General features: G+C 39.5%; 5 protein-coding genes and 2 pseudogenes across 5 annotated transcripts; 4 read left to right on the top strand and 3 right to left on the bottom strand.

Annotated features, from left to right (window-relative positions):
• The first annotated feature begins 11 nt into the window (after window positions 1-11).
• Window positions 12-2,673, top strand: LOC103329975 (uncharacterized). Its single transcript, XM_008232511.2, has 8 exons — window positions 12-310; window positions 410-596; window positions 686-783; window positions 867-972; window positions 1,236-1,453; window positions 1,682-1,724; window positions 1,824-2,074; window positions 2,166-2,673. The coding sequence occupies exons 1-8, from the start codon at window positions 135-137 to the stop codon at window positions 2,581-2,583; spliced, it is 1,497 nt and encodes a 498-aa protein (XP_008230733.2). The 5' UTR covers window positions 12-134; the 3' UTR covers window positions 2,584-2,673.
• A 671-nt stretch (window positions 2,674-3,344) lies between these two features.
• Window positions 3,345-5,804, bottom strand: LOC103330211 (AP2-like ethylene-responsive transcription factor SMOS1). Its single transcript, XM_008232757.2, has 8 exons — window positions 5,284-5,804; window positions 5,099-5,181; window positions 4,958-4,966; window positions 4,760-4,848; window positions 4,593-4,666; window positions 4,445-4,495; window positions 4,263-4,339; window positions 3,345-4,147 (listed from the first exon to the last, which is right to left on the bottom strand). Exons 1-8 carry the CDS (start codon window positions 5,511-5,513, stop codon window positions 3,534-3,536), a joined length of 1,227 nt encoding a protein of 408 aa, XP_008230979.2. The 5' UTR covers window positions 5,514-5,804; the 3' UTR covers window positions 3,345-3,533.
• A 729-nt stretch (window positions 5,805-6,533) lies between these two features.
• On the top strand, window positions 6,534-8,876 carry LOC103329974 (uncharacterized). The gene has a single exon (XM_008232510.3). The coding sequence runs from the start codon at window positions 6,686-6,688 to the stop codon at window positions 8,711-8,713; it is 2,028 nt and encodes a 675-aa protein (XP_008230732.1). The 5' UTR covers window positions 6,534-6,685; the 3' UTR covers window positions 8,714-8,876.
• Window positions 8,877-9,831: 955 nt separating this feature from the next.
• LOC107880938 (uncharacterized) lies at window positions 9,832-10,647 on the bottom strand (annotated as a pseudogene).
• Window positions 10,648-12,413: 1,766 nt separating this feature from the next.
• On the top strand, window positions 12,414-14,051 carry LOC148918075 (uncharacterized; annotated as a pseudogene).
• A 360-nt stretch (window positions 14,052-14,411) lies between these two features.
• Window positions 14,412-17,012, bottom strand: LOC103330210 (AP2-like ethylene-responsive transcription factor At1g79700). Its single transcript, XM_008232756.3, has 8 exons — window positions 16,359-17,012; window positions 16,173-16,255; window positions 16,031-16,039; window positions 15,836-15,924; window positions 15,656-15,729; window positions 15,502-15,552; window positions 15,321-15,397; window positions 14,412-15,168 (listed from the first exon to the last, which is right to left on the bottom strand). Exons 1-8 carry the CDS (start codon window positions 16,586-16,588, stop codon window positions 14,561-14,563), a joined length of 1,221 nt encoding a protein of 406 aa, XP_008230978.2. The 5' UTR covers window positions 16,589-17,012; the 3' UTR covers window positions 14,412-14,560.
• Window positions 17,013-18,862: 1,850 nt separating this feature from the next.
• On the top strand, window positions 18,863-24,541 carry HMG (high mobility group). Its single transcript, XM_008232508.2, has 16 exons — window positions 18,863-19,024; window positions 19,929-20,114; window positions 20,363-20,468; window positions 20,963-21,099; window positions 21,270-21,353; window positions 21,452-21,546; window positions 21,683-21,791; window positions 22,012-22,098; window positions 22,186-22,278; window positions 22,400-22,597; window positions 22,694-22,839; window positions 22,921-23,068; window positions 23,431-23,529; window positions 23,629-23,814; window positions 23,959-24,037; window positions 24,131-24,541. Exons 1-16 carry the CDS (start codon window positions 18,971-18,973, stop codon window positions 24,256-24,258), a joined length of 1,935 nt encoding a protein of 644 aa, XP_008230730.1. The 5' UTR covers window positions 18,863-18,970; the 3' UTR covers window positions 24,259-24,541.
• Window positions 24,542-24,567: the final 26 nt, after the last annotated feature.

The following is a 24,567-nucleotide window of genomic DNA, read 5'->3' as shown; positions in this document are numbered from 1 at the left end:
AAACACACTTTCTTCGCCCGGACAAAACAGTAAAAAACTGCGACTTCTTTTATTCTGTACTCTTCGCTCCCAATTGTTAGGGTTTTTTTAAATATTTTTCTTCGATGGAAGCGCCATGACCGTCATCTTCGCCGATGAGTGAGAACCAGAGGCCGTCGTCACCGGCAACAAGCATCACTGATGTGAACGTCGACTCGCTGGCTCAATGCGCCGGCTATCTCAGCCTCCGAGACCTCTCCAACATGTCCATGACCTGCACGTACCTCAAAAAGGTTGCATATTCCGACTCCATCTGGCAACGTTGGTTCAGGTCCAATTATACTCTTTTCCAGATACTATTTCCTTACCCTCTCTCTACTTCCTGTATTTTTCTGTTTACAGAAAACTCTTTCAAATTCATTTGTTGCAGGGAAAGCTGGCCCCGGCAAACACCTCCCGCCGCCTCGCAAACGGCAGGAGTGAGGGAAGCTTATTTGTGTAGGCGCAAGGATTTGCTGCAATTCAAGTTTATCAATCCCCTCGTCGCCGATTTCTATACCAATTCAAGTCCTTTCGACCATGTGTTATTGGACAATAACAATATAATCTTCTCTCAGGTAATATCATGTGTAACCCTTTCTTTTCCATGAATCTCTGAGTTTGAATAGTTGGGCATCTTTAACTTTGCTTTATGTTACTTACTTAGGGCTCAATGATACAAGTGATAACGATTGATAGCTGGTTAAGTGGAGCGAACTCACCTGTCACTTTAAGTGATCACAACGCAAGAATTACTTGCATGAGGTGGGCTGTGTGTGGTTTTTTAATCCTAAAATCTTGGAATGTTTATGATCTTTTAATCGTAAAAATCTTGACATGAACTGCAGGCTGTTTCCACTGAATGAAACATCTTTATATCGAAGGGAAGCACAAAACGAGGAGAATGTTTTGGTAACTTCAAGCTCTGACCATTCCATTCGGCTATGGTGGAAGGTATTACATTAGTTCAGAATATTTTTATACGCTCTTATTTGTCAGTTTTTTCATACCTTTGGTTTCTTCATTTTTAATTCAATCTTATAAGTTCGGATGGGTTAGGCTCTTAATGTTTTGCTCTAACCCAATTTATCAAGTATCTGTTCTTGTAATATATCGTTCCCTATGTGATTTAGTCACTATTATTGTACTGTAATACCGTTGTCAGTAGTTTACATTTTCTGTCCTCTAAAGGTCCTAATCATATTATTTTGTCACAGGGTTCTTGCCGACGATGTTTTAGAGGTCACAGTGGCCCAGTTTCAGCCCTGTCAGATAAATTGTTAGGCAATGGAGCAGGAAAAGTAATGGCAAGTGGAGGGGAAGATGGCACAGTTCGCCTTTGGTCTCTAAGTTCCAGTGGGAAACGTGGCCAGCATGCTTTAAAGGCTACTTTCTATGGGCATGAGAAGCCCATCCGGTTGATGTCAGTTGCTGGGTATGAGGTTGTTCCTTGAGGGGTTATGTGTTTCTATTTAGTAAAACTAAATAAACGTTGTGCCATCAATGTCTATTTAACGTCTAAAAAGATGATAAGCTAATGTAACTTAGAAGATAATTTCCAGATATCTACTGCATCTCATATGTAATCATTTACAAACGTTTCTGTGCTTTGGGTGACACTTTTTCAATTATGCTGATCTATTTATTTTGGTCTTATTGATAGGCACAACACCTCTCTCTTGGTATCCGTTTCAAGAGATTCTAAGGTATCCTCAATTATCCATTCAATGCTGTTCTTATCGGATCTGGTCATCCTCGTGAATTTTTGTTATTTGTCATTGTCCGATGATTGCGGTTTCTAACAGGTGAGGGTGTGGGATACAAATACATCATCTTCTGTTCGTTTTTCATGCTGTGTGGGGATGACCTCTGTTCTTGGTGCTCCTATAGACATTAAGTGTCATGAACAATTGGTCTATGTTGCTGCTGGTTCCTCTGTTATGGCAATTGATTTGAGGACAATGCAAAAAGTTGTCATTGCTACAGTAGATGCAAGGCTGTACTCTTTTCAGGCAACGCCTTCAAAATCTTTATTCTGCGTAGGCACCAATGGCAGGTACGGCGAGTAGAATTCCCTGGTTTCACTTGTTTTTATCCAAGTTGTAGAACTAGGTTTATTGAGAAAAAGATATGCCCGAATGGTGCAGGGCAATGCTTTACGATATAAGGAAGAACCAGGGCACCCTGAAATCAGAACCAATAGCGGAGTTAGATGGTGGACACACAGCGCCGTTGACATACTTGCACATGGATCCATACAAAATAGTTACCGGAAGCCCGGAGGATTTTTATGTTAATGTTTGGGAGGCCAACACTGGTGCAAAAACTAATTCCTTGGATTGTTCTCTTCCAGATGAAACATCTACCAGTTTTGGGTGTCGCGCTCTGGCTGTAAATGGGTGTCGAATTGTTATTGGCATTGCCAACTATGATGAAGATGTGGGATGCTTACGCTTCAGGGACTTCACAAATGCTTCTTGTCCTGTCTTTAATCGTGAAGATGATCATGTTGCAAAGTTTTGGAACCCACAATCTTACAGTGATTCCGATAGTTCATATGACTGAATAAATTTTTCTATATATATATATATATATATATATATGTTGTTGTATACAAATATTGATCATATTACAAGTTTGGAGTTGGTTTCTAGCTATTGTTATTTGAGAGAATCTCTTCAACCGTCTATGGGGCGGCCGCCACCACCATAGCTGTTATCCTTCTTCTGATCCTAATTACTGCCATAACCACCACCAACTCAGCACCAATCCTCAGCCTTGACGCCTTCCTGATCCACCAATCCGTTGTCGTTAAAAATGTTGTTTTAGACTGACTTCCATGGTCAATAAAAATGTTGTCCTTTCATAACTAACCGGAAAAAGTTGAACTTGCAGCTGTTATTGTCCTACAAACAAAGTATGGACCTTGGGTTTCACGGACAAAATTCTCTGTGCATTTCTATTTATTCTCAACAGAGAAGACAATATCAATATGGCAGTGGAAATCAGTTGGGACAAAAAGTTCGATTTTCCCCATCAATGCTCATAGAGTAATGCTCCTAAATAAAGCTAAAATGGCCAAAAAAACAATTGTACTCTGTTAGGTAAGAACCATTATTTTACTTGTCAATTTTACATATCGGTGGAGAAGACAGTTGAACCTCAATCAAAAGTGCATGAGAATGTACGGATGAGCAATTCAGATATCGTTTTGTCACTTTGGAACTCTCAAAGTTTTTATATATTTTTTTTTCTTGTTATCAATCTCAGTCCAATAGGAATATAGATTAAAACGAGGTGAGATGCAAAATCCAAAAGAGTTGATAAACCTTACAAACCCAAAATCATATACTCGACGTTCTTAAGAAATTTACATGCAGCCAAGCCAATACTCGACGTGATTTAATTTACATGGATATGCAGTTTCATGCTATGTACTTCTGATGTGCCAGTTCAGCTATTTACAAGTGACAAAATTTCTTCCATATGAACAAGTTCTGTTTCCCGTGTTGCATTTAAGAAAAGAAAAATAGAGAGTCCGAGGAGGCATTTGCTTTTGATGGCTGATTGAGCAAAATGGTGCTTGCAATGCTGCTCCATGAGTTGTCTCCATCAGAGTTGGACGAGCAAACAAAAGGGTTGTCGCCGATTCCATCATAGAAAATTCCATTGAACTCATCATCACTACCAACCTGTGTCTGGTTCTTCGTTTCTTCGCCGTCAGCACTTTCATCCTCCGAGAAGTTTGCATTCTTCTGAACCAGTTCTCTGAAGATTGAAGACTGAAGGAGGAGGCCAAGTGCGGTGGGAGAAGATGACTTGCTACCAGTGTTAAGTGGGACGCTACTTCTGGTGACTTTTTGCTTTTGAGGAGAGCTCAAGTAACCAGAGGCAAAAGGGTTTGTGTGTGAGAATGAGGGCTCCTCTGTTGGGATGTAGCTGTTGGCCATGAATGGTAGTATATTCTGAGGCTCTGCAACTGTCTCTGGTTCTTGAGTGGCTATCGGATAGTCAGCTCTTGGCTTTAACCATCTTATGTAAGAACTCAAGTCGAAGTTTGTCACAGCATTGATCCCTCTGTACTCAATTGCTGCGATGTCATAGGCACGAGCAGCTTCCTCTTGGGTGCCTGCAATGATACATTGATTGTTTTATGATTTTCAATTGCAAAGTTTACTTCACAAATATTCAAACTAGTTTTTGGACGTTACATAATGTTATAATCAGATGTGGAAATAACTTACTGTAAGTGCCAAGGTAGAGGTACTTGTTTCCAAAAACTCTTCCTATTCTTGCTTCCCATCTACCATTATGATGGTGCCTGCAATTATGAACCAAATAGTCTTTAGAAACTGTTTGTTCGTTTGTAGTTTTTTTCAAAGAAGTTGATTTGATTTGATCACCACAATATTAATAAGAATATTACCTTGCTACTCCTCTGTACTTAGATACACCTCTTGAAAAGCCACTGCTCTTTCTGAAACAAACATACAAATCATTTCAGGAAACCGGCCAAGGAAATTCCTCAGTTCAGAAGTCTTTCAACGCATAACAAAAAATGTTTGAAGTCCTACCTTCGTAACGAGGCCAAATACTCTTCTTTTGTTACAGTCTGCATTATCTCAATTTCTTCCTCATAGTCTGATATCTGTAAACAGCATCAAGGTGTGAGATCATGAATTTTTACCCCTTTTACTACTAAGCTACATATTGTGTGTCTGATCAGTGATCAGGTTCATACCGCGAAGTTTGTGAATGTTGACGTTCCCCAATACTTAAGTGCAGCTAAATCATATGCCCTTGCAGCAGATTCTTCTTCATCATAAGCTCCTGAGAACACAAAGATTAATAAAAGATTAATATGTTTCACTTACAGAATTAGCAGTAAGTTTTAAGACTCAAACTGAACAAACTCAATCATGTAGCAAAATCTACTCACCAAGATAAACTGCTCAGTCCCAAGAATCCATTCCGAATCACAATGCAATAGAACACAACACAGGGAACCAGATATCAGCGTCCAGGAGGAAAAGCAATAGATAATTAAACAGAGTGAAAGAAATGCAACAATGATATTTACCTTGTTTCCCTTTCTTCTTCTGCGTTGCATTCCAAGAGAGCTTATCCCACAAGTGGGCTTCAAATCGACCAGTCCATCGATGCCTGTTGACAAACAGTTTACCTTAATATTTCTACACATGAAACAAAAAGAAATTTCTGCCTACAACAATCATAACACCACTGAAATTTGTTTCCGATTCAAACCTGCTGACACCGCGAAATCTTGAACTTCTCTTCGTTGTGGTAGCAGAAGTTTGATCAGCTGGTTTTTGTGGCAAATGCTTCTCACTCTGGCTGTTGTCACAACTAACCGCAACTGCAGCCGGGTCTCTTCTCCTTCTCTTGACACACCGTGATTCCTGAGCCTCACGATCCACTGTGCTCAAGCGGCGCCTCCTAGTGTTCTCTTCATTCTTCACCATCATCATCTCCATTTCCTATAATAACTAAGCACTCAGGATTCTTTCCTCTGCTTTCTACAATTCTGTTGTTGTTTGTTCCTATGGTTGCTTGAACTGGAAGGATGCTCAACTGTATTATATAACATGTGTGCTTGTTTTGGCCTTAAGCTGTTTTGTTTTGTGCTGCCACAACAATATTACATCAGAAAACAAAGGAGACGATGATTTCGGAGCATCTGAGACAAATTTCAAAGTCCGTACTCTGTTTGGTAATCCCGAAGATCCAAAAGTCATTGTGGTTTTGGATTTGCTCACATGTGAGGTGAGGCCTCAAATTTTAGTGCCAGTTACAATTCTTGAAGGGTTTTCCTAGTCAATCCAATGAGTAGATTTCAATAATTCACAAACACCAAAAGCAAATCCTATAGATTTAAATACCTACGGATATGCCAATGCGTATTTGTTCATATTGAAATTCCAATGCTTATTTGCTCATAATGAAATGCCAATGCTTACCCCATTTCAGCCCCCAAGCGGTCCACTCAAAGTTTTGCTTCATACCACAGGAAGATCAGAAACAACCCTGAAATGACGATTATACCCCACTAAATGACAAGGGCATTTTTGATAGTTCAAGTTTGGTTCCAATTTTTTTTTTTGTTTTCCCAAAAACAAGCGATACTCTAAATTAATATAATTTACGCAGAAGTACTTGACTAATATAATATGTGCTTCTTCAAAAATCATTTTCCAAGCTATTTGGGAGTGCTTCTGAAAATGCTAAAAACTTTTGACAGCGTTTGACTAATATACTATGTACTTCTTCGTGAAGCACTTGGATTTTTTTCAATGGAAATTCAATATTTTTATAATAAAAGTGCTTTTGTTAGAAGCACTTATAAACAGAAGTACTTCTTAGAGAAGTTGAGCCTTTAGAGAAGTAATTGACTTTTCAACATTATTCTATAAAATCACTTCTAAAAAAATATTTATGAACAAAAGTACTTCTTATAAAAGCAAAATTTCCAGTGTAAGTTGTGTTTGTAGTGAGCTGTAAAATAAGACGGGCATCAAACACTGTTTCATTTTTTCATTTCCAAAAAAAAAAAAGAGAAAAGGAAAAAAAAGAAAAGATTGGCTTCTTCAGACCACCAAACCGCAGAGCCTCATTTCAGTCCCAAGTCACAGAAACCTCGACGACCACCATGGCGGTCACTACCACCGCCTTCTTCCTTCTTCTGATCCTAACTGCCGCCATAGCCACCACCAGCTCCGCCCCAATCCTTGGCCTCGACACCTTCCTGACCCACCAGTCCCGCCTTGACCGTCAAGCCACCAACGACTCCTTCCTCTCTCTCTCCTCCACCCTCAGAAACTCCCTTTCCCATTCTTCCCCTCTCTCCCACACCCCTCACTCCCTCATCTCCTCTCTCCTCTCTCTCTCCCTCCCTCTCTCTCTCCACGTCCGCCTCGTCGGCTCCTCCTTCCCCTCCTCCTCCTCCTCCCTCCTCTCCTCCTTCCTCTCGGCCTCCCAATCCTCCAACCACTTCCACGTCATCGCCCCCTACGAAACCCGCTCTCACCGCCTCGCCATACAGCACTCTCTTCACCTTGACGTCACTCACTCTCCTTCTTTAGCTTCCCAACTCTCCAAAACCCTAAACTCTGAGCTCGAGAAAACCCCTTCCAGCCTCCGATCCCCGCTTCTCTCCATCCCCTACGACCCGATTGACCAGATCATCAAGCAGGACTTCGAGAAAGAGAAGCCCGTTCCTGGGGTTTACTTGTATTTTCTGAATTTGGGTCCCCAGTCCAAGCCTTATGCTTATAACTATGGATCTGGGGACTCTTCCGCTGCTTTCACCAAGTGTTTGGGGAGCATCTGGACTGGCAAAGACAGGTATATCTGGATTGACTTGGGTGCTGGCCCGGTCGATTATGGCCCGGCTCTTTCCGGTGATGGGGTTTTGCCCAGAGGTGAGTTTCATCCTCTCGCGGCGTTGCACGGTCGTCCCAAGGCTCAAAAGGCTTTGCTTGCTGACTTGGCTTCCTTGGTTTGGAGTGCTTACCAGGTTCTTCTTGTGCCCTCTTTGAGAATTCCTGTTCAGTTTGAGAATTCATTGATTGTTCAGTTTATTCACGTTTATGGGTCTGAGGGCAGTAAGGATTCTAGTGGTTTGGATTGGAAATCGATTGAGAGAACGTTTATGGATGAGGCCCATGATAATGGGTTGTTGTTGGGGGATCAGTCTTTGAGGTTCAAGACTTATAGAGTGAGTTACTCGGAGTGTCCAATTTGTTCATTTGCAATTTCTCGGTCTATCAATTCGTATACGTCGAGATTCTTGTTTGATAACTATACTTTGATTGCAAGTGAGTATTTGGACTCGAAGCGATTGCATCAGATATTGTCTGATTCAGCTGAGGAGTTTAGGAGGGTGGCAGGGTTTCCTGAGGAGGATTTCGGTAGGGTTCTTCCCGTTTATGTGTTTGATTTGGACTACAGCATGCTGTTGTTGCTCGATAGGTATCACCAATCTGTTGCTTTTAAAGACATGGTCATTGCAGTCAGGACAAAGAACACACAGACTGTCAGTGATTATAGCTGTAACGGGCGTCATGTGTTTACACAGACAAGGGAGCTTGAGCGACCACTTGTTGGTTCGATTTTACAGAGCATGTGGGGAGTGTCACCAACCCATATGCTGTGGAGCCCTAGGCACAATACTACATTGGTGGATTACACATGGAGTGTTGGGCAGACTCCGTTTGGGCCATTCTCTGAGGTTTCATCATTGTCATTTGTGCAGAAGGATGCTGCTCGTAGAAATGTTCTTTTGACATCACTCAATAACAGCATAACAAGTGCTGTGGATGTTCTTGAATCCATAGCTGCACATGGTGGGGAAAGAAAGCTCCTGAAAAGTAGTCGACATGTTGAGTTTGTACAAAGGTGGAACTTGTTCAAGTACAAGCTGGACAAAGCAGTCTCTGCATTGTCACATTTAGATTTTGAGATGGCTTTGTATTACTTGAGGTCCTCAGATCACGACCTATATGCCATCCACTCTCTTGTCTATCATGCCTCCCAAGAAGTGGAGGCGTCCCTTATATGTTTCAAGGATCCACCAGTTCCGTGGACTGGGATCTGGTTGATTGCATTGGCTTTCCTTTTTGTCTTTTATCTTTCTAAACAACAAAAACTCTTCAGAAATAAGAGTAAGCAATTTTGAAGTTCTTGAGAGGAAATGAAGTTTGTATCTTTTGAATGCAATACATGTATTTCGGTAAGGGACATGATTCAGAGGTCAGGAACTAGTATTCAGTTTACTCATAACTTTACTGCATAAGTTTGTACTTTGCCCATTTATTTATCAAGTTCATAATATTTGCCAATTGCAACCTGTAATTTCATCACTTACAGAATTATCACTAATTGTATGATGTTCCTAGAACTTCTAGGGTGTGCTACTTTTATGAGGTTGTTATTTCGTAATTGTTCTTTTAGGCTGACTTACATAGGAACACAGGGTTCCCCGGATCAAAGAGAATAAATAATATGTGGATTTCTATCCAACTGAGGATAGTGTCTTGTGGAAGTCGTGTTTTGCTTTCTTTTTCATTTATCTATTTTTCCCAGTGAACTTCCTTTTTAATTTATTGATACCCTCAAATGACATGTCTCGAGAAATACTTACCTGTATCAGAGTGTATATGGAAGTCCCTCACGATGCTCCCAACCAAGATGGGATCTGCTGGTTTGTGGTTTTCAGCTTAGCCAACAATGCATCACAGGGTTAAAAAAATTGATGTGAGTGTTTGATGTAGAATCTGACCACATGAAATGAAAGGAATAGAAATGAACTAGAAAACAGAGTTCAAATGGCTAAAACACAATTGTGCTACATATTGGGCACGAACCACTGTATTACTTGTCAATTGTACATCTCTGTAAAGGAGGCAAACTGCAGCATTTAAGTTGAATGAATCTGGGACGATGAACCTGAACCGAAAGTGCATGATAATGTATTCAGAAATCATTCATATGCAACTCTGGAAACGTTCACACTTTTTCTTTTCCTTGTTAATAATCTCTCAGCCTATATTAAGGTGAGATGAAACTATGAAAAATCGAAAAAGTTGGTAAACATCACATTACCAAAACCATAAACTCGATGTTATTAAGTTGTTTACGTGCAACTTGCAAGCAATGCTGGACATGATTTAATTTACAACGATATGCAGCATCAATCTCATCACGCCATGTACTTTTTTTTTGCACCAATTCTGTTATTTACAAAGTGAAACAAAATTTCTTCCATATGGCAAAGTTCTGTTTCCCATGATGCATCTAAGAAAAGAAAAATAGAGAGTCTGAGGCATTTGCTTTTGTTGGTTGATTGAGCAAAATGGTGCTTGTAATGCTGCTCCATGGGTTGTTATATCCATCAGAATTGGAAGAGCAAGCAAACGGGTTGTTGCCAATTCCATCATAGAAAATTCCACCGAACTCATCATCACTACCAACCTGTGGCTGGTTCTTTGTTTCTTCTCCGTCAGTACTCTCATCCTCCGAGAAGTTCGAGTTCTTCTGAACCAACTCTCTGAATATTGATGATTGAAAGACGAGGCCAAATGCAGTGGGAGACGATGACTTGCTACCGGTGTTAAGAGGGATGCTGCTACCGATGGGGGAGTTGATATAATCAGAGTCAAAAGGATTTGTGTGTGAGAAAGACTCCTCTGTTGGGATGTAGCTGTTGGCCATGAATGGCATATTCTGAGGCTCTGCGACTGTCTCTGGTTCTTGAGTGGCTATTGGATCGTCTGCTAGCTGTTGGCTTTAGCCATCTTATGTAAGAACTCAAGTCAAAGTCAGTCACAGCATTGATCCCTCTGTACTCAATTGCTGCAATGTCATAGGCACGAGCTGCTTCCTCTTGGGTGCCTGAAATGAGATTAAAAAGACACATTGCTCAGTAAGTGCAAATTCTCTTCATTATAGTTTTCAACTTTCTCTTTTATGACAGTTTATATTGCAGCTAGTTTTTGGATAATGTTATAATCAGTTATGGAGATAGGAGATCAGAGATAACTTACTGTAAGTGCCTAGGTAGAGGTACTTGTTTCTGAAAACTCTTCCTATTCTCGCTTCCCATCTACCATTATGATGGCACCTACAATGGTAGTGTGTAAAGGTTGATGTATGCTAAATTTTACCCTATTGCCCTAGGAAGTTGCTGTGATGATGTAACGTATAGCCGTCCGGCTAAAAATCCGGGTCTAGCCGAGCGGCTATACTATTAAAAAAATTTAAAAAAGAGGACCTTTGGCACCCACGTGTGAAAAATGTATAGCCGGACGGCTATACTATTTATTTAAAAACAAATAAATAAAGAACCCTGTAAAGCCGTTCGGCTATACGCCTAAATAGCCGGGCGGCTATAGTAAAAAATTTAAAACATGTGGTATAGCCGTCCGGCTATACTAAAAAAACAGAAGCACTGAGCTAGGCGCCCAAGTGTAAAATTGTATAGCCGACCGGCTATACGCTTTTAAAAGAAATTAAAAACCTTAGTATAGCCGGGCGGCTATACGATTTTTAAATAAAATAAAGAACCTCGTAAAGCCGGGCGGCTATACTAATTACTAAATTTTTTTTAAAAAATGTGGTATAGCCGGGAGCCCTTGGGGCTGTAACTTTCTATCTATCCAGACGTAACTTGAGGGAAATTGGACGAAAACTACTACATACCTAAACTACATCCCGGCGATACTAAAAAAAGGTTGACGCACTAAGCGCAGGTGCCCGCGTGTAAATAGTATAGCCGCTCGGCTATACGCTTTAGAAAAAAAATGGTGGTATAGCCGCTATACCATTTAATTTGTGGGAGCCACAGGCACCGGAACCCTAGGTGGACTCTTCCTTTATTCTTGTTCCGAGGCCTCGCCTAAAGTTCAAATTTTTATTTTTCACAAAATATTCAGAATTCAGAAAAACAAATACAAAAATCATAAACTTCATGAGCAAAAGATGATGAGGAAACGGTCAAAATCAGAAATTTGGCTTACATTGCCACAAGAGTGGTAGCTGTGGAGACTGAAAGCGAAGCTGTGGAGGAGGGGAGAGAAATGGATAGGGTTTCAGACTGAGAAAATGAAATGCGAGAGATGAAAGCGAGCGTTTGAGTGGGGGATTGGACGAGCTCCGAGTATCAGTGACGCCAAGGTTGAAGCTTGAGAGAAGCGGATAAGGTTTTCGAGGGAAAGTGTTGTGTTTTAGAGACCATTGGGTTGGCTCTCACTTGTAATAGTCTTGGGCTGGCATTTCAAAAGGCCCAAATTGGGGTTCATTCACATGGCCCAAGCTCACATTAGGTTGGGTCTTCACTTAACAGAAAGAAAATTGGTTTCGCCTTCCAAGTTCCAACCAATAAATTAGAATCATATGTATCCAGAGATTTTATAGGTACATTGAGAAATTTTGGGATTGTGTTTCAAAATGTGGTGGGTGTGCTAATCAGAACCTTAGGTGCATTTACAAATCCCTAAAATATTCTCTCATACATATACGTGTAAGTGATTCTCTCCTGCATGATGTACTTACAATGTTAAACCAATGTTGAAAGATGTTTCAAGTTCAAATGCCTTATTTCTCGTCAGTAAAACAAAAAACAAAGCTATTTGATTGGTGAGAGAAAAGATGGAATTTCTCACTCACAAATATTATTATAGGAGTTCATTTCCTAAGATGATGAGAATGCCCCTCTTTAATATTATTGTTGGATATAAACAAGTTGAAATAAGTAGCTAGAAATGTGGCCTATTCTTATATTAACCTCTAAATTGATACAAGGATGTAATTGGCATTTATGTGCAGATATTTAAAGAGTGATTCATCATTGAAACAAACATTTTTATACCAAATTTAGAATACACTGGATGCCAAAAAATTTGCCAAATTAAGGACCAGCACTGCACGACGTGTAGACTAGTAACATGCAGTGGTAAATCATACATCAGAAAACCGTACAACGTGCCTCATCAAGAACAATGCTTTCTCCAAAAAATTAATCACCCTATCCTACTCTTTTGAAGGTGAAAAGAATGTCTCAGAAAGTGTTTGATTACAGGCTACATAGGCGCACCCCAAAATATCCTATCTTCTCCACCATCCCATTTACTATTATATTTTTCATCATTTATGCAGACTACACTGTCTTTAACCTTCCCATGCATCCTGTTGACCTGAGAATCCATGAACTTTTTCAAGATCACAACACTCGATTACCTCGACAGAAAACTGAATTAACCTTGACTGCTGAGAGCATGCCACAGCTTTCCATGCAGGAAAAGATAGATGAAGTTGCAGAGGAAGTTCCTGGTCCTCTGGTTCCTCCAGAAAATGTCACAAAAGGGGAAGCTCCCGGAACTGCAGATACTCAACTCAAACAATTTAACAGAGCAGTTTCATGGTCGAGTACTTGAGTTCCTCAACCATGGATGCAGTGCTCAGTTCTACATGATATGGTTTTCACCAGCAACCAAGTTTGGCAAAAGAGAATTCATGGCCATGGACAGTCTCTTTAAATTCAATCCTAAAGGGTGCTTGATGATCCTATCAAAAAGCATGGATTCAAAAAGTGGATACAGAATCCTGAAGCCGCTCGAGGATTCAAAGTAAAAGCATTAACACCAGACCTGCCCTTTCTAGTCAAGAACACCCGAGGTGAAACTTGGCTTCAAGAATTGTGACTAGTCTCAGACAACTGTGTCATTTGCCCTGATATGTATACTTCTTAAGGAAATTTTTGCGCCATAAGATGGTGAAGGCGAAGCCTATATGCTTAGGCATTTGACTCACCTAGTCACATCACATGTAGCAGAACCCACTATCTCTCTAGTAGATGTTCATAGTTCCATTACAGAGACAGAGAGGGTCGCGGGTCGCGTGTGGCAGGTGTGGGCAAGGGGTCTGTCGCGGCCTGGTGGTGGTGATCGACTCGTGAGAGAGAAGGAAGCAACAGCGTGAGGTTTTTAAAGTCAGAAAGAAAAAAAAAAAAAAAAACTCGCCCAGGCGCCCAGAATCGCCTAGACCCGCCTAGACCCGCCTAGGCCGATTTTTCGAATCTAAAGCAGAAGAAAAGAATTCATAGCTATTTGAATGTCCCAACTTGAAGCAGATTCTTGTCGTCCCATACTATCAGTTTTCGGATTGAAAAATCTTACATCTTTGTAAGCATCAACACTAGAAAGATACTCTAGCCTCCCTAACTAGACCAATACCAAAGGTCCAAGCTTTACCTGCACACAGCTTGCCCGGATGGTCCCTGATAAATAAACAAACGGCGATTTGAGCATAACCCATCACCATAAAAGCATCCAACTTCAAGCTCAATCCCAGAAACTCAAAAAACTGTTGAAGTGCAAAAATTGAATCCCCATGTTACCTTCATTTAAAGAACAATAGAGAGCAAGAAACGGGGGTACGAATTTACATTTTATATGTCCGAAACGGTTAATGGGTAGTAGCTGCCGAGATTGAGAACAAAACAGTGGAAGAGAGGATCGAAGTGGCAAACGAAATGCGAGCTTGAGATAAACCGTGTTGGTTTGAGAGCGAGTGTGTTTTAGGGACCGTTTGGCTTGTATTATTAACTCCAAAGGCCCAAAACGATGGGCTTGAAGATTTGCATATACCTTTTTCACCCAACAGAAAATATATTACAAAATCACCATCATGCATTTTTGTTACAACAAGTAAGAAATAATCTTAGCCTCTCACATTCATTCATAGTTAGTAAAATACGGAATGAGAAAAAATACGAATAATCTTAGCCTTTCATCTATAAAATGTTGGTGGATCCCTATTTTTTAATTTTGTATTTATGGTTTAACCTGTATTATTTCTTATAAATAAAATCTATTTTTATTCTTGCCCAATGGACATGATTTAATTTACATCGATATGCAGCATCAATCTCATCACGCTATGTACTTTTTTGATGTGCCAATTCTGTTATTTACAAAGTGAAACAAAATTTCTTCCACATGACAAAGTTCTGTTTCCCATGATGCATCTAAGAAAAGAAAAATAGAGAGTCTGAGGCATTTGCTTTTGTTGGTTGATTGAGCAAAATGGTGCTTGTAATGCTGCTCCATGGGTTGTTATCTCCATCAGAATTGGAAGAGCAGGCAAACGGGTTGTTGCCAATTCCATCATAGAAAATTCCACCGAACTCGTCATCACTACCAACCTGTGGCTGGTTCTTTGTTTCTTCTCCGTCAGTACTCTCATCCTCCGAGAAGTTTGAGTTCTTCTGAACCAAGTCTCTGAATATTGATGATTGAAGGAGGAGGCCAAGTGCAGTGGGAGATGATGACTTGCTACCGGTGTTAAGAGGAATGTTGATACCGATGACTTCTTGTTTTCGAGGGGAGTTGAAGTAATCAGAGTCAAAAGGATTTGTGTGTGAGAAAGACTCCTCTGTTGGGATGTAGCTGTTGGCCATGAATGGCATATTCTGAGGCTCTGCGACTGTCTCTGGTTCTTGAGTGGCTATTGGATCGTCTGCTGTTGGCTTTAGCCATCTTATGTAAGAACTCAAGTCAAAGTTAGTCACAGCATTGATCCCTCTGTACTCAATTGCTGCAACGTCATAGGCACGAGCTGCTTCCTCTTGGGTGCCTGAAATGAGATTAAAAAGACACATTGTTCAGTAAGTGCAAATTCTCTTCATTATAGTTTTCAACTCTCTCTTTTATGACAGTTTATATTGCAGCTAGTTTTTGGATAATGTTATAATCAGTTATGGAGATAGGAGATCAGAGATAACTTACTGTAAGTGCCTAGGTAGAGGTACTTGTTTCCGAAAACTCTTCCTATTCTCGCTTCCCATCTACCATTATGATGGTGCCTGCAATATATGAACCAAATAATCTTTAGACACTGTATTTCCATTTGCAGTTTTTTCAAAGAAATTGATTTGATTTGATCACCAAATATTAATCAGAATATTACCTTGCCACTCCTCTGTACTTAGATACACCTCTTGAAAAGCCACTGCTCTTTCTGAAACAAAGAAATAAATAATTCTTTCAGGAAATTGGTCAAGGAAATTCATCAGTGCAGAAGTCTTTCCACAAAAAGAGATGTTCGAACTTCGAAGTCCTACCTTCTTAACGAGGCCAAATACTCTTCTTTTGACACAGATTGCATGATCTCAATTTCTTTCTCATAGTCCGATATCTGTAAACAACATCAAGGTGTGAGATCATAAATTTTTCGTTTTTTCTTTCTCTAATGCTAAACTCCATATTTACATGTTGTAGCTGATCAGTGATCATATTCATACCGGAAAGTTGGTGAACGTCGACGTTCCCCAATACTTAAGTGCAGCTAAATCATATGCTCTTGCAGCAGATTCTTCTTCATCATAAGCTCCTGAGAAACAAAGAATAAAAAGATTAATATGCTTCACTCACAGAATTAGCAGTAAGTTCTAAGACTCAAACTGAACAAACTCAACCATGTAGCAGCGTATACTCACCAAGATAAACTGTTCAGTCCCAATAATCCATTCCAAAGCACAACACAATAGAACACAACACAAGGAACCATATATCAGTATCCAGGAGGAAAAGCAATAGATGATTTAACAGAGTGAAAGAAATGCAAAAATCAATATTTACCTTGTTTCCCTTTCTTCTTCTGTGTTACATTCCAAGAGAGCTTATCCCACAAGTGGGCTTCAAATCGACCGGTCCATCTATGCCTGTTAACAAACAATTTATGTTAATATTTCTACACATGAAAGAAGAAGGAAGTTCTGCCTTAAACAATCAGAAAACCATTGAATTTTGTGTATATGTTCAAACCTGCTGACACCGCGAAATCTTGAACTTCTCTTCATTGTGGTAGCTGAGGTTGGATCAGCTGGCTTTTGCGGCAACTGCTGCTCACTCTGGTTGTTGTCACAACTAACTGCAACTGCAGGTGGGTCTCTTCTCCTTCTTTTGACAGACCGGGTTGCCTCAGTCTCACGATCTGCTGTGCTCAGGCGACGCCTCCCAGGGTTCTCTTCATTCTTCACCATCATCAGCTCCATCTCTTATAACAATTCCTCGGATTCTTGTTTTCCTCTTCTTTCTTCTAATCTGTGGTTGTTGTTCCTGTGGTTGCTTGAACTGGAAGGAAGGATGGTTTGGAGCATATATATAACTTGTGTGCTTGTTTTGGATTTATGCTGTTTTGTTTTCTGTTGCCACAAGTGTATTATATTAGAAAACAAGGTGACGATGATATCGGAGCATTCGAAACAAATTTCAATTTCAATGTCCGTACTCTGTTTGGTAACCCCAAAGATCCAAAAGTCTTATGGTTCCATGTGGTCTTGGACTTGCTCATATGGCCGGTTTGGTGCTGCTGCTGCTGCACGCCAGTGAATGTGCAATGGCTTTTATGCCAGTTTTAATTCTTGTAGTAATTTACAAACACCAAAAGCAAATCCCATAGTTCATATTTAATTTCCAATTTGAATCTCCCTATTTCTTCTGTATTATTAGTTCAAAGATCAAAGATTTATATGAAGAAACTCTTCTTCTACATGTTAAGATTGAAAGGTGAAAAACTTTCATCCATGCAGTCTGCAGAACATATTTCCTGCAGCTGGCATGAAGGTGACCGAAGCCCAACAAACACAAAAGACAAGAAATGAATGCCGTGTTCTGACTCTGGTCCTTGATACCGACCAGCTGCTAGTTTCCTGCAAATTGACAAACCATGTTTATCTTTTATGTGCAAGAACACTCGAGAATGCCCTTGCATTTGTTTGTCTGCATGAATACAAAAATGGAAGAAGAAATAATGGTTTTTTTTTTTTTTGAACAGTTGGGGCTGGTGGTGCTTTCAAAATCCCATAGGGGTCATCGGAGAGTTTGGACTGTTTATGCCGAGTATTTAAATATATTCAGATTCTGATGCTTGTGGGTTGTGTGCGCTTTTTCTGAAGCTGATATGAATTTTGTTCCCCATACGTATAGACGACGGTGTTTTCTAGAAAGCAGATGCTTTGATAATATTCTTGAAAAAACAAAATTATTTTTCTTAGAATATTACAGCTGATGGGGATATGTGGCGCATATGGACGGTCATGTACTTGTTAAATTGCACCAGTTTAAAAAACAGAACCAAAACCAATACTTCGCTGTCGAAACTTCCTCTCCTCTTCCCAACTCAACAACCAGTCCAGATTTGAGCTTTCGGAACCCTTCGAAAGCTTTCATCTCCGATGTGGGATACGCTCAACTTGTTATTACAAACAGCGGTGAAATGGATGATGCCATTTTGATCATGAGTTTGTTTCTAATGGAATGTTGTTGGGATTTCGGAGTCTGGAGACATAACAGTTCAGATATAGTTTGCTCATTGCTGCCACATGAACTATATAGCTCGGCTAGAAATTCAAAAATAACCTTTTTTTTTCCCGGTTAAAGACTTTTCTTATTGAGAGGAGCGATAGTATATTAAACTCCCACACACTATATAAATGCTAGGATCCAAACTCATGAGCCTGTATGGGGGAGCAATTGCTCTAAACCACCACAATAGTATCCGGTGGCTCCTTTGCAAAAAAAATTAATAATTTAAAGTTATAAACATAAAGTTGCACTAAAAATGTACAAAACCTAGATCCTCAACCGTTTGCATCTGTTATTATAAAATTTTGATCCCATTTTAACAACATTTCTCTCTTGGGTTAATGACCTAAATGGTCCCCCAACTATCGTGAAATTATCATTTTGGTCAATCAACTAAAATTTTCAATTCAAACGTCCTTAAACTTTTTATAATGTACCAAAATCGTCCTTCCGTCAAAGTCTATGTATTATTCCGTTAAATATACTCACCTAAAAATACGGTTTTGTCCCTTGATTTAACGGAATAATACATAGACTTTGACGGAAGGACGATTTTGGTACATTATAAAAAATTTAAGGATGTTTGAATTGAAAATTTTAGTTGGAGGACCAAAATAATAATTGCGCGATAGTTGGGGGACCATTTAGGTCATTAACCCTTTCTCTCTTTATCTTCAATGGGAATCACATGCTTACGTGTTTCTGTTTTTGTCCTTTGGTCCAAAGTGGTATTAACCCGAACCCGAATAGATTTAGACTCAAACTGAAATCAGATCCATACAAACGAAACGGGCTTGTGAGTTGTAATCGGGATCAACCGGTCCAACCCAATTATTAATTTGAATTGGGCTTCCTTCGGTTTCAAAACGACACCGTAACACCCATATCGCTTCTCAATTGGCGCGCATGGGGCGTGGTGCGCATTGCGCACCGCCACTTCAACTATATAACACCCCCTTCAGCCTCTCGTTCGCAAATGCGCGCACACACTCTCTTCTTCTTTCACTGGTTTTCGACTTTCATGCTCTCAGCTATCTTCACAGTTGGATTTGATCCCTAGGTTGTGAACCATGACGGACGGCCACCTCTTCAACAATATCTCTCTTGGAGGCCGTGGAGGCACTGTGAGTCTCTCTCCTCCTACTCAGTCTGATGACTCTTTTTGGGGATTCGATTTATATTTATTTTGAGTTTTCTCAATGCTATTTGAATGAAACCTGGGTTCTCCATACATATATTTTTTAATGTCTGTGGTTTCGGTCACTTTAGTTCGGTCAAAATTTGGTGTAGAAATGCGAATTTGGGGGTTCTGATAGCTGTGTATTCTTTAGGTTGGTCGCCTTGAAACCCTAATTTGTTCTTTCCTGGAGTTGTCTGTGATTTTTTTGTAGTTTGGTTGCAGAGAAAATTGTGATTTTTTAATTTTGGTCAGAGCGAAAATGATACGGTTGGGGATAGGGAAATGGGGTTATTTTCTTCGGTGTAAAACCCTAGTTCCGTTGTGTTCGATAGAAGTTTCTTACTTTATATTAAGAGTTTCCCATGTTGAAGTTTTGAATTCGTTGCAGACAGTGAAACCTGGAACGTAATGACATAGGCTACTCTCTCTCTCTCTTTGTCCATCTTATAAATCTCTAATTCGTTTAAGAAGATGTTTTCCAGTGTCTTTGGTTATTTTTTGATAAATTTTCTCCTTTTCTTTTTGTTCATATTTCTTGATGCCTTTTTAATTGCGGGAGGAAAGGAGTGACAGGATGAATGTGTCTGTGGCTTAAAAAACCCTAAGTCGTGCATTTCATGGAAGTACACATTGCTGGAGTTTTCATATTTTATTTGTTTCTGAGAAATAGTCGCAAAAGGTTTTAAGAATTTGTAAAGCTATAAGCTCACGTTATCATTTCATTGCAAAGTTTTGATATGTGCATTATTTGATAAAAATTCTAGATTCATCTGTAAGTTATGCAGTAAGTGGAAATTTATAAGTTTGAGCATTGTATTGTTCCTCATTGTGTCATATGTGGAATGCAGAATCCGGGGCAGCTAAAAATATATTCTGGAGGGATTTCGTGGAAAAAACAGGGAGGTGGTAAAGTAGTTGAGGTTGATAAAGCTGACATTGTTGGGGCGACATGGATGAAGGTCCCAAGGACTAACCAACTTGGTGTTCGGATTAAAGACGGATTATACTACAAGTTCATTGGATTTCGTGACCAGGTTGGTGAGCATTTGCGGAGAATGTCCCACTTCTGTTTTTGTTTGAAAACTTTTGTTACAATTTAACAAATAAAAGTGCATATGAACTTGTTGTTCAGGTCAAACCAAGCTCCCTCCATACATCTAATGCATGCTAATGGCAATTTTCAATTATGATGGGATAAAACTAGCTTTTTGTCAATAATGTTGTGCAGGGATGTGAACAAATTGCTAATTTTTGGCTCGTTTCCTCTATGCTTGCGTTGTAGGATGTCACTAGTTTGACCAACTATTTCCAAAATACATGCGGATTAACACCAGAGGAGAAGCAGCTTTCTGTAAGCGGACGTAATTGGGGAGAAGTCGATTTAAGTGGTCAGTGATATTTTCATCCATTCAAGTTGACTACCTCAACTAATTTCTTATCACTTATTTTATCTTTCTCACATTCATTGGTTATGATTCACTTGTTTCTTGTAAATTGGTTTTTCCATGGGGGGTTATGTTTTTTTGTTGTGGATTGTTTCTCATAGGATGAAAGTTGGGAAAATGCTTCCACCTTGCTACATTCTTAAGCAAAATGTTATGCTGAGTCTGCTTGAAGTTGGTTCCTTTGTTTTCTTCTTTTTTCAATTCATCATTTATGTCCTTTAGGAGTCTTACAGAGCCTGGACATTTCTTTTTTGTACCTGCTTGGTATCCTAATGAATGGTCTTCCGCAGTTCTGTTGAAATTCTTTACTTTCGTACATGTATGATTTCTTCTGTGATGATGTGACAATCGTGGTTGTATATTTGGTTCCTTAAAGGCAGTACACTGTCTATGTGTCAGTTTGAGTGATTTTCAGTTCTTCTTTTGCTATTTTGCAGGGAACATGCTGACTTTCTTGGTTGACACTAAGCAAGCATTTGAGGTATCTTTGGCTGATGTTTCACAAACTCAGCTTCAGGGAAAAAATGATGTCATCTTAGAGTTCCATGTGGATGACACCACAGGAGCTAATGAGGTTTGTTGCTTATATTTGTGGGTTTTTATATTTATAAAGATAGTAGGTTTTTATACAGTGATTCTATAGATACCCAGAATTAAATATAAGACCTGTTTAGCAAAAGGTTTAGGTTTTCAGTTACAATCTAATAATTTCATTTTTGTTTACACGTATATTATTGATCACAGAAAGATTCATTGATGGAAATAAGTTTTCACATACCGAACTCCAACACTCAGTTTGTTGGTGATGAGAATCGTCCCCCTGCTCAAGTGAGTTTGTTCATGTCATGTGATACGACTTTTTTAGGTCTTTTAGTATTGATCTTGCGATTGATTTACTGAATCACTTCTGATTCAATGTTCTGTAGGTTTTTCGTGACAAAATCATGTCTATGGCGGATGTTGGTGCTGGGGGTGAAGATGCTGTTGTCACATTTGAGAGTATTGCAATCCTCACACCAAGGTAGATGTTAATGAAAATACCAGGGATACTGCACCTACTTGCATCCGCACTAGACTAGCTTGCCATTTGTATTAGATTATGCTTCTATGTCATATGCTGCTAGTGCCAGGCTAACAGAAGTATTTGCTTAATGCAGGGGTCGCTACAGTGTGGAACTTCATCTTTCATTCTTGCGGCTACAAGGACAGGCTAATGATTTTAAAATTCAGTACAGCAGTGTTGTTCGACTGTTTCTTCTTCCTAAGGTTTTATCTTGGGCACTAATATTACTTGTTCACTTGTTCTGTTTTCAAAGGTTCTGTTGTACATGTTTATATAAACACCTATGACATTGTTCGATGTACATTAGTTGAGTTCTCTCTTCAAGGGCTGAAAGGATTATCAGCGTCATATTTACTCAATTCTTGTTGTCAGTTAATGTGTCCTTTGAATATTTTATAACGGATTCTTCTTTGCTTTGTGCAGTCTAACCAGCCACATACCTTTGTTGTTGTTACTCTTGATCCACCTATCCGGAAGGGGCAAACATTGTACCCTCATATTGTTTTGCAGGTATCGTGTGCTTCATTACCTTTATGATCATCAGTTTAAGTTTATCCATAATTGCTTCCTTTCATTGACTTCTTCTATCTTGTATAGTTTGAAACTGACTATGTGGTTCAAAGCGAGCTGTCAATGAGCGAAGAACTTATGAACACCAAGTACAAGGACAAGTTAGAACTATCTTACAAGGTAAGATAGTTCCTTCTCATCTTCTGAAGCTTGTAATGTAACTAACAGTTGTTTCATTTGTTTAACGACAGTGTGCCAGTTAACATGAGCTACTATTGTTTTATTTTATTCAAATAAACAGGGACTAATTCATGAAGTGTTCACCACAATATTGCGTGGCTTGTCTGGTGCCAAAGTTACGAAACCGGGAAAATTCCGTAGTTGTCAAGATGGTTATGCCGTGAAATCTTCATTGAAAGCTGAAGATGGAGTTCTATATCCTCTTGAGAAGAGCTTCTTTTTCCTACCTAAACCTCCCACCCTTATTCTTCATGATCAGGTAGAATTTGCATCCGTCGAGACTATATTGCTGGTCTAACCAAAACCTGATTGATGTTACTTGGAATCTCACTTTTTTTATTCATTCTAATACTAGATTGACTATGTGGAATTTGAGAGGCATGGCGCTGGAGGCTCAAATATGCACTATTTTGATCTTCTGATCAGACTCAAAAGTGAGCAAGAACACCTGTTTCGAAACATTCAGAGGAATGAATATCATAATCTTTTTGACTTCATCAGGTTAGTATGAATACCAAGTAGTTTCCACTTTAGGTCATTGGTTGTTGGAATTCAAAATTTGACATTTTCGCACACATGCAGTTCAAAGGGTCTCAAGATCATGAACTTAGGAGAAGGCCAAACAGCAGATGGTGTGGCTCCTCTTCTTGAAGAGGCAGATGATGATGCTGTTGACCCACACCTTGTCCGTGTGAAGAATGAAGCTGGTGGTGATGAGAGTGATGAAGAGGTGTTACTTCTATCTTATTTTCTTTATGTTGGTGTTTTTCTTCTTTTGTCTGATTCTCTTTTGAGAGTGATGATGCTGTTGACCCTGTTGCTATGTAGTATAAAATGCTTTCTTCTATAGTTTGTCCAATCACTTGATTTAGAATTTGCCTTTTATAAGAAAGTTGTGCAAAATTTGTATTTTTATGACCATCTTCCTCTAGTAGTCTGTGTGTGTAGTTAGCCCTAGTTGTTTCGTACATCCGTGTGTGCATTACACAAGTGCACTTTTGTGTTCACATGCTACTCTGGTTTCGTCACCACCATTTTGAGTGTCTTGTGATTCTACAGTCCAAGTGTGTTAAACATGGTGAACTTTGGCAGGATGAAGATTTTGTTATTGATAAGGATGATGGAGGTTCTCCTACTGATGATTCGGGGGAGGATGATTCAGATGCTAGTGAAAGTGGAGCTGAGAAAGAGGCAAGTCATTTTATTAATTATATTTGCTTAGATCTTTAAAGATGGCTATAATGTAATCTTATATATAGTATCCCATTTAACATGAATGGCCAATTTCAGAAGCCTGCAAAAAAGGAGCCTAGAAAGGAACCTTCAACTTCCAAGGTATCATCTTCCAAGAAACAAAAATCCAAAGATGGAGGTGAAGATGGTGCAAAGAAGAAGAAGCAGAAAAAGAAAAAGGATCCAAATGCACCAAAAAGAGCAATGTCTGGTTTCATGTTTTTCTCACAAATGGAGAGAGAGGTGGGTTTGTTATCTATATCTTATGGTACTAAGTTTGGTTTGGGTATGGGAAGATGTGTTTGCTTATAGATTCAGGTTGATGAAACGGATTAATTTTATCTCTGTTGCGCAATACTCTGTTGACTATGTTTTTGTTGACCACAGAATGTAAAGAAAAGTAACCCCGGAATTGCATTTACCGACGTGGGGAGAGTACTTGGAGATAAGTGGAAAAAGATGTCAGGTATGCATGATTCGAAAATTACATATTGTGCTTCCACAGCATTTTTTATAAAATCTGCCATTTACAACTTGTGCCATATTTTCCGTCTTGCAGTGGAGGAGAAAGAACCCTATGAAGCAAAGGCTCGTCAAGATAAATTACGCTACAAGGATGAAATTAGTGGCTACAAGAACCCCCAACCCATGAATATAGATTCAGGGAACGAATCTGACAGCGGGTAGATTAAGGTAGAAAATGGAAGTAAAGCCCAGTTTTTGGTTCAAATGTACTTCATTTGGCTAATTTGTATTGTAGGATCTATAATTATGGAGCATGTTTGTATCATGTTTGGTTAACGTCATACATGATGAGCTAATTAGGGCATAAACTGAAAATCCCCGTTGTTTTGGGTGCCAAGAAAACTAGTTTCAGTTTCAGATACTTTGAGCATGGCCCTGTTCAACATGCATTGCTACATGTACAGAAGCTTGAATCTCTCTTCAATTGAGTTTGTTTTCACTCTCATTCCTACTCTTCAGTTCCCACCAAAT

The sequence above is a fragment of the Prunus mume genome, linkage group LG4, assembly GCF_029339155.1.
Source record: "Prunus mume cultivar Tortuosa linkage group LG4, ASM2933915v1, whole genome shotgun sequence".
In the NCBI taxonomy this organism is placed as follows: domain Eukaryota; kingdom Viridiplantae; phylum Streptophyta; class Magnoliopsida; order Rosales; family Rosaceae; genus Prunus; species Prunus mume.
Note: the sequence above shows the minus strand (reverse complement) of the source record. Positions and strands in the feature narration are given on the sequence as shown.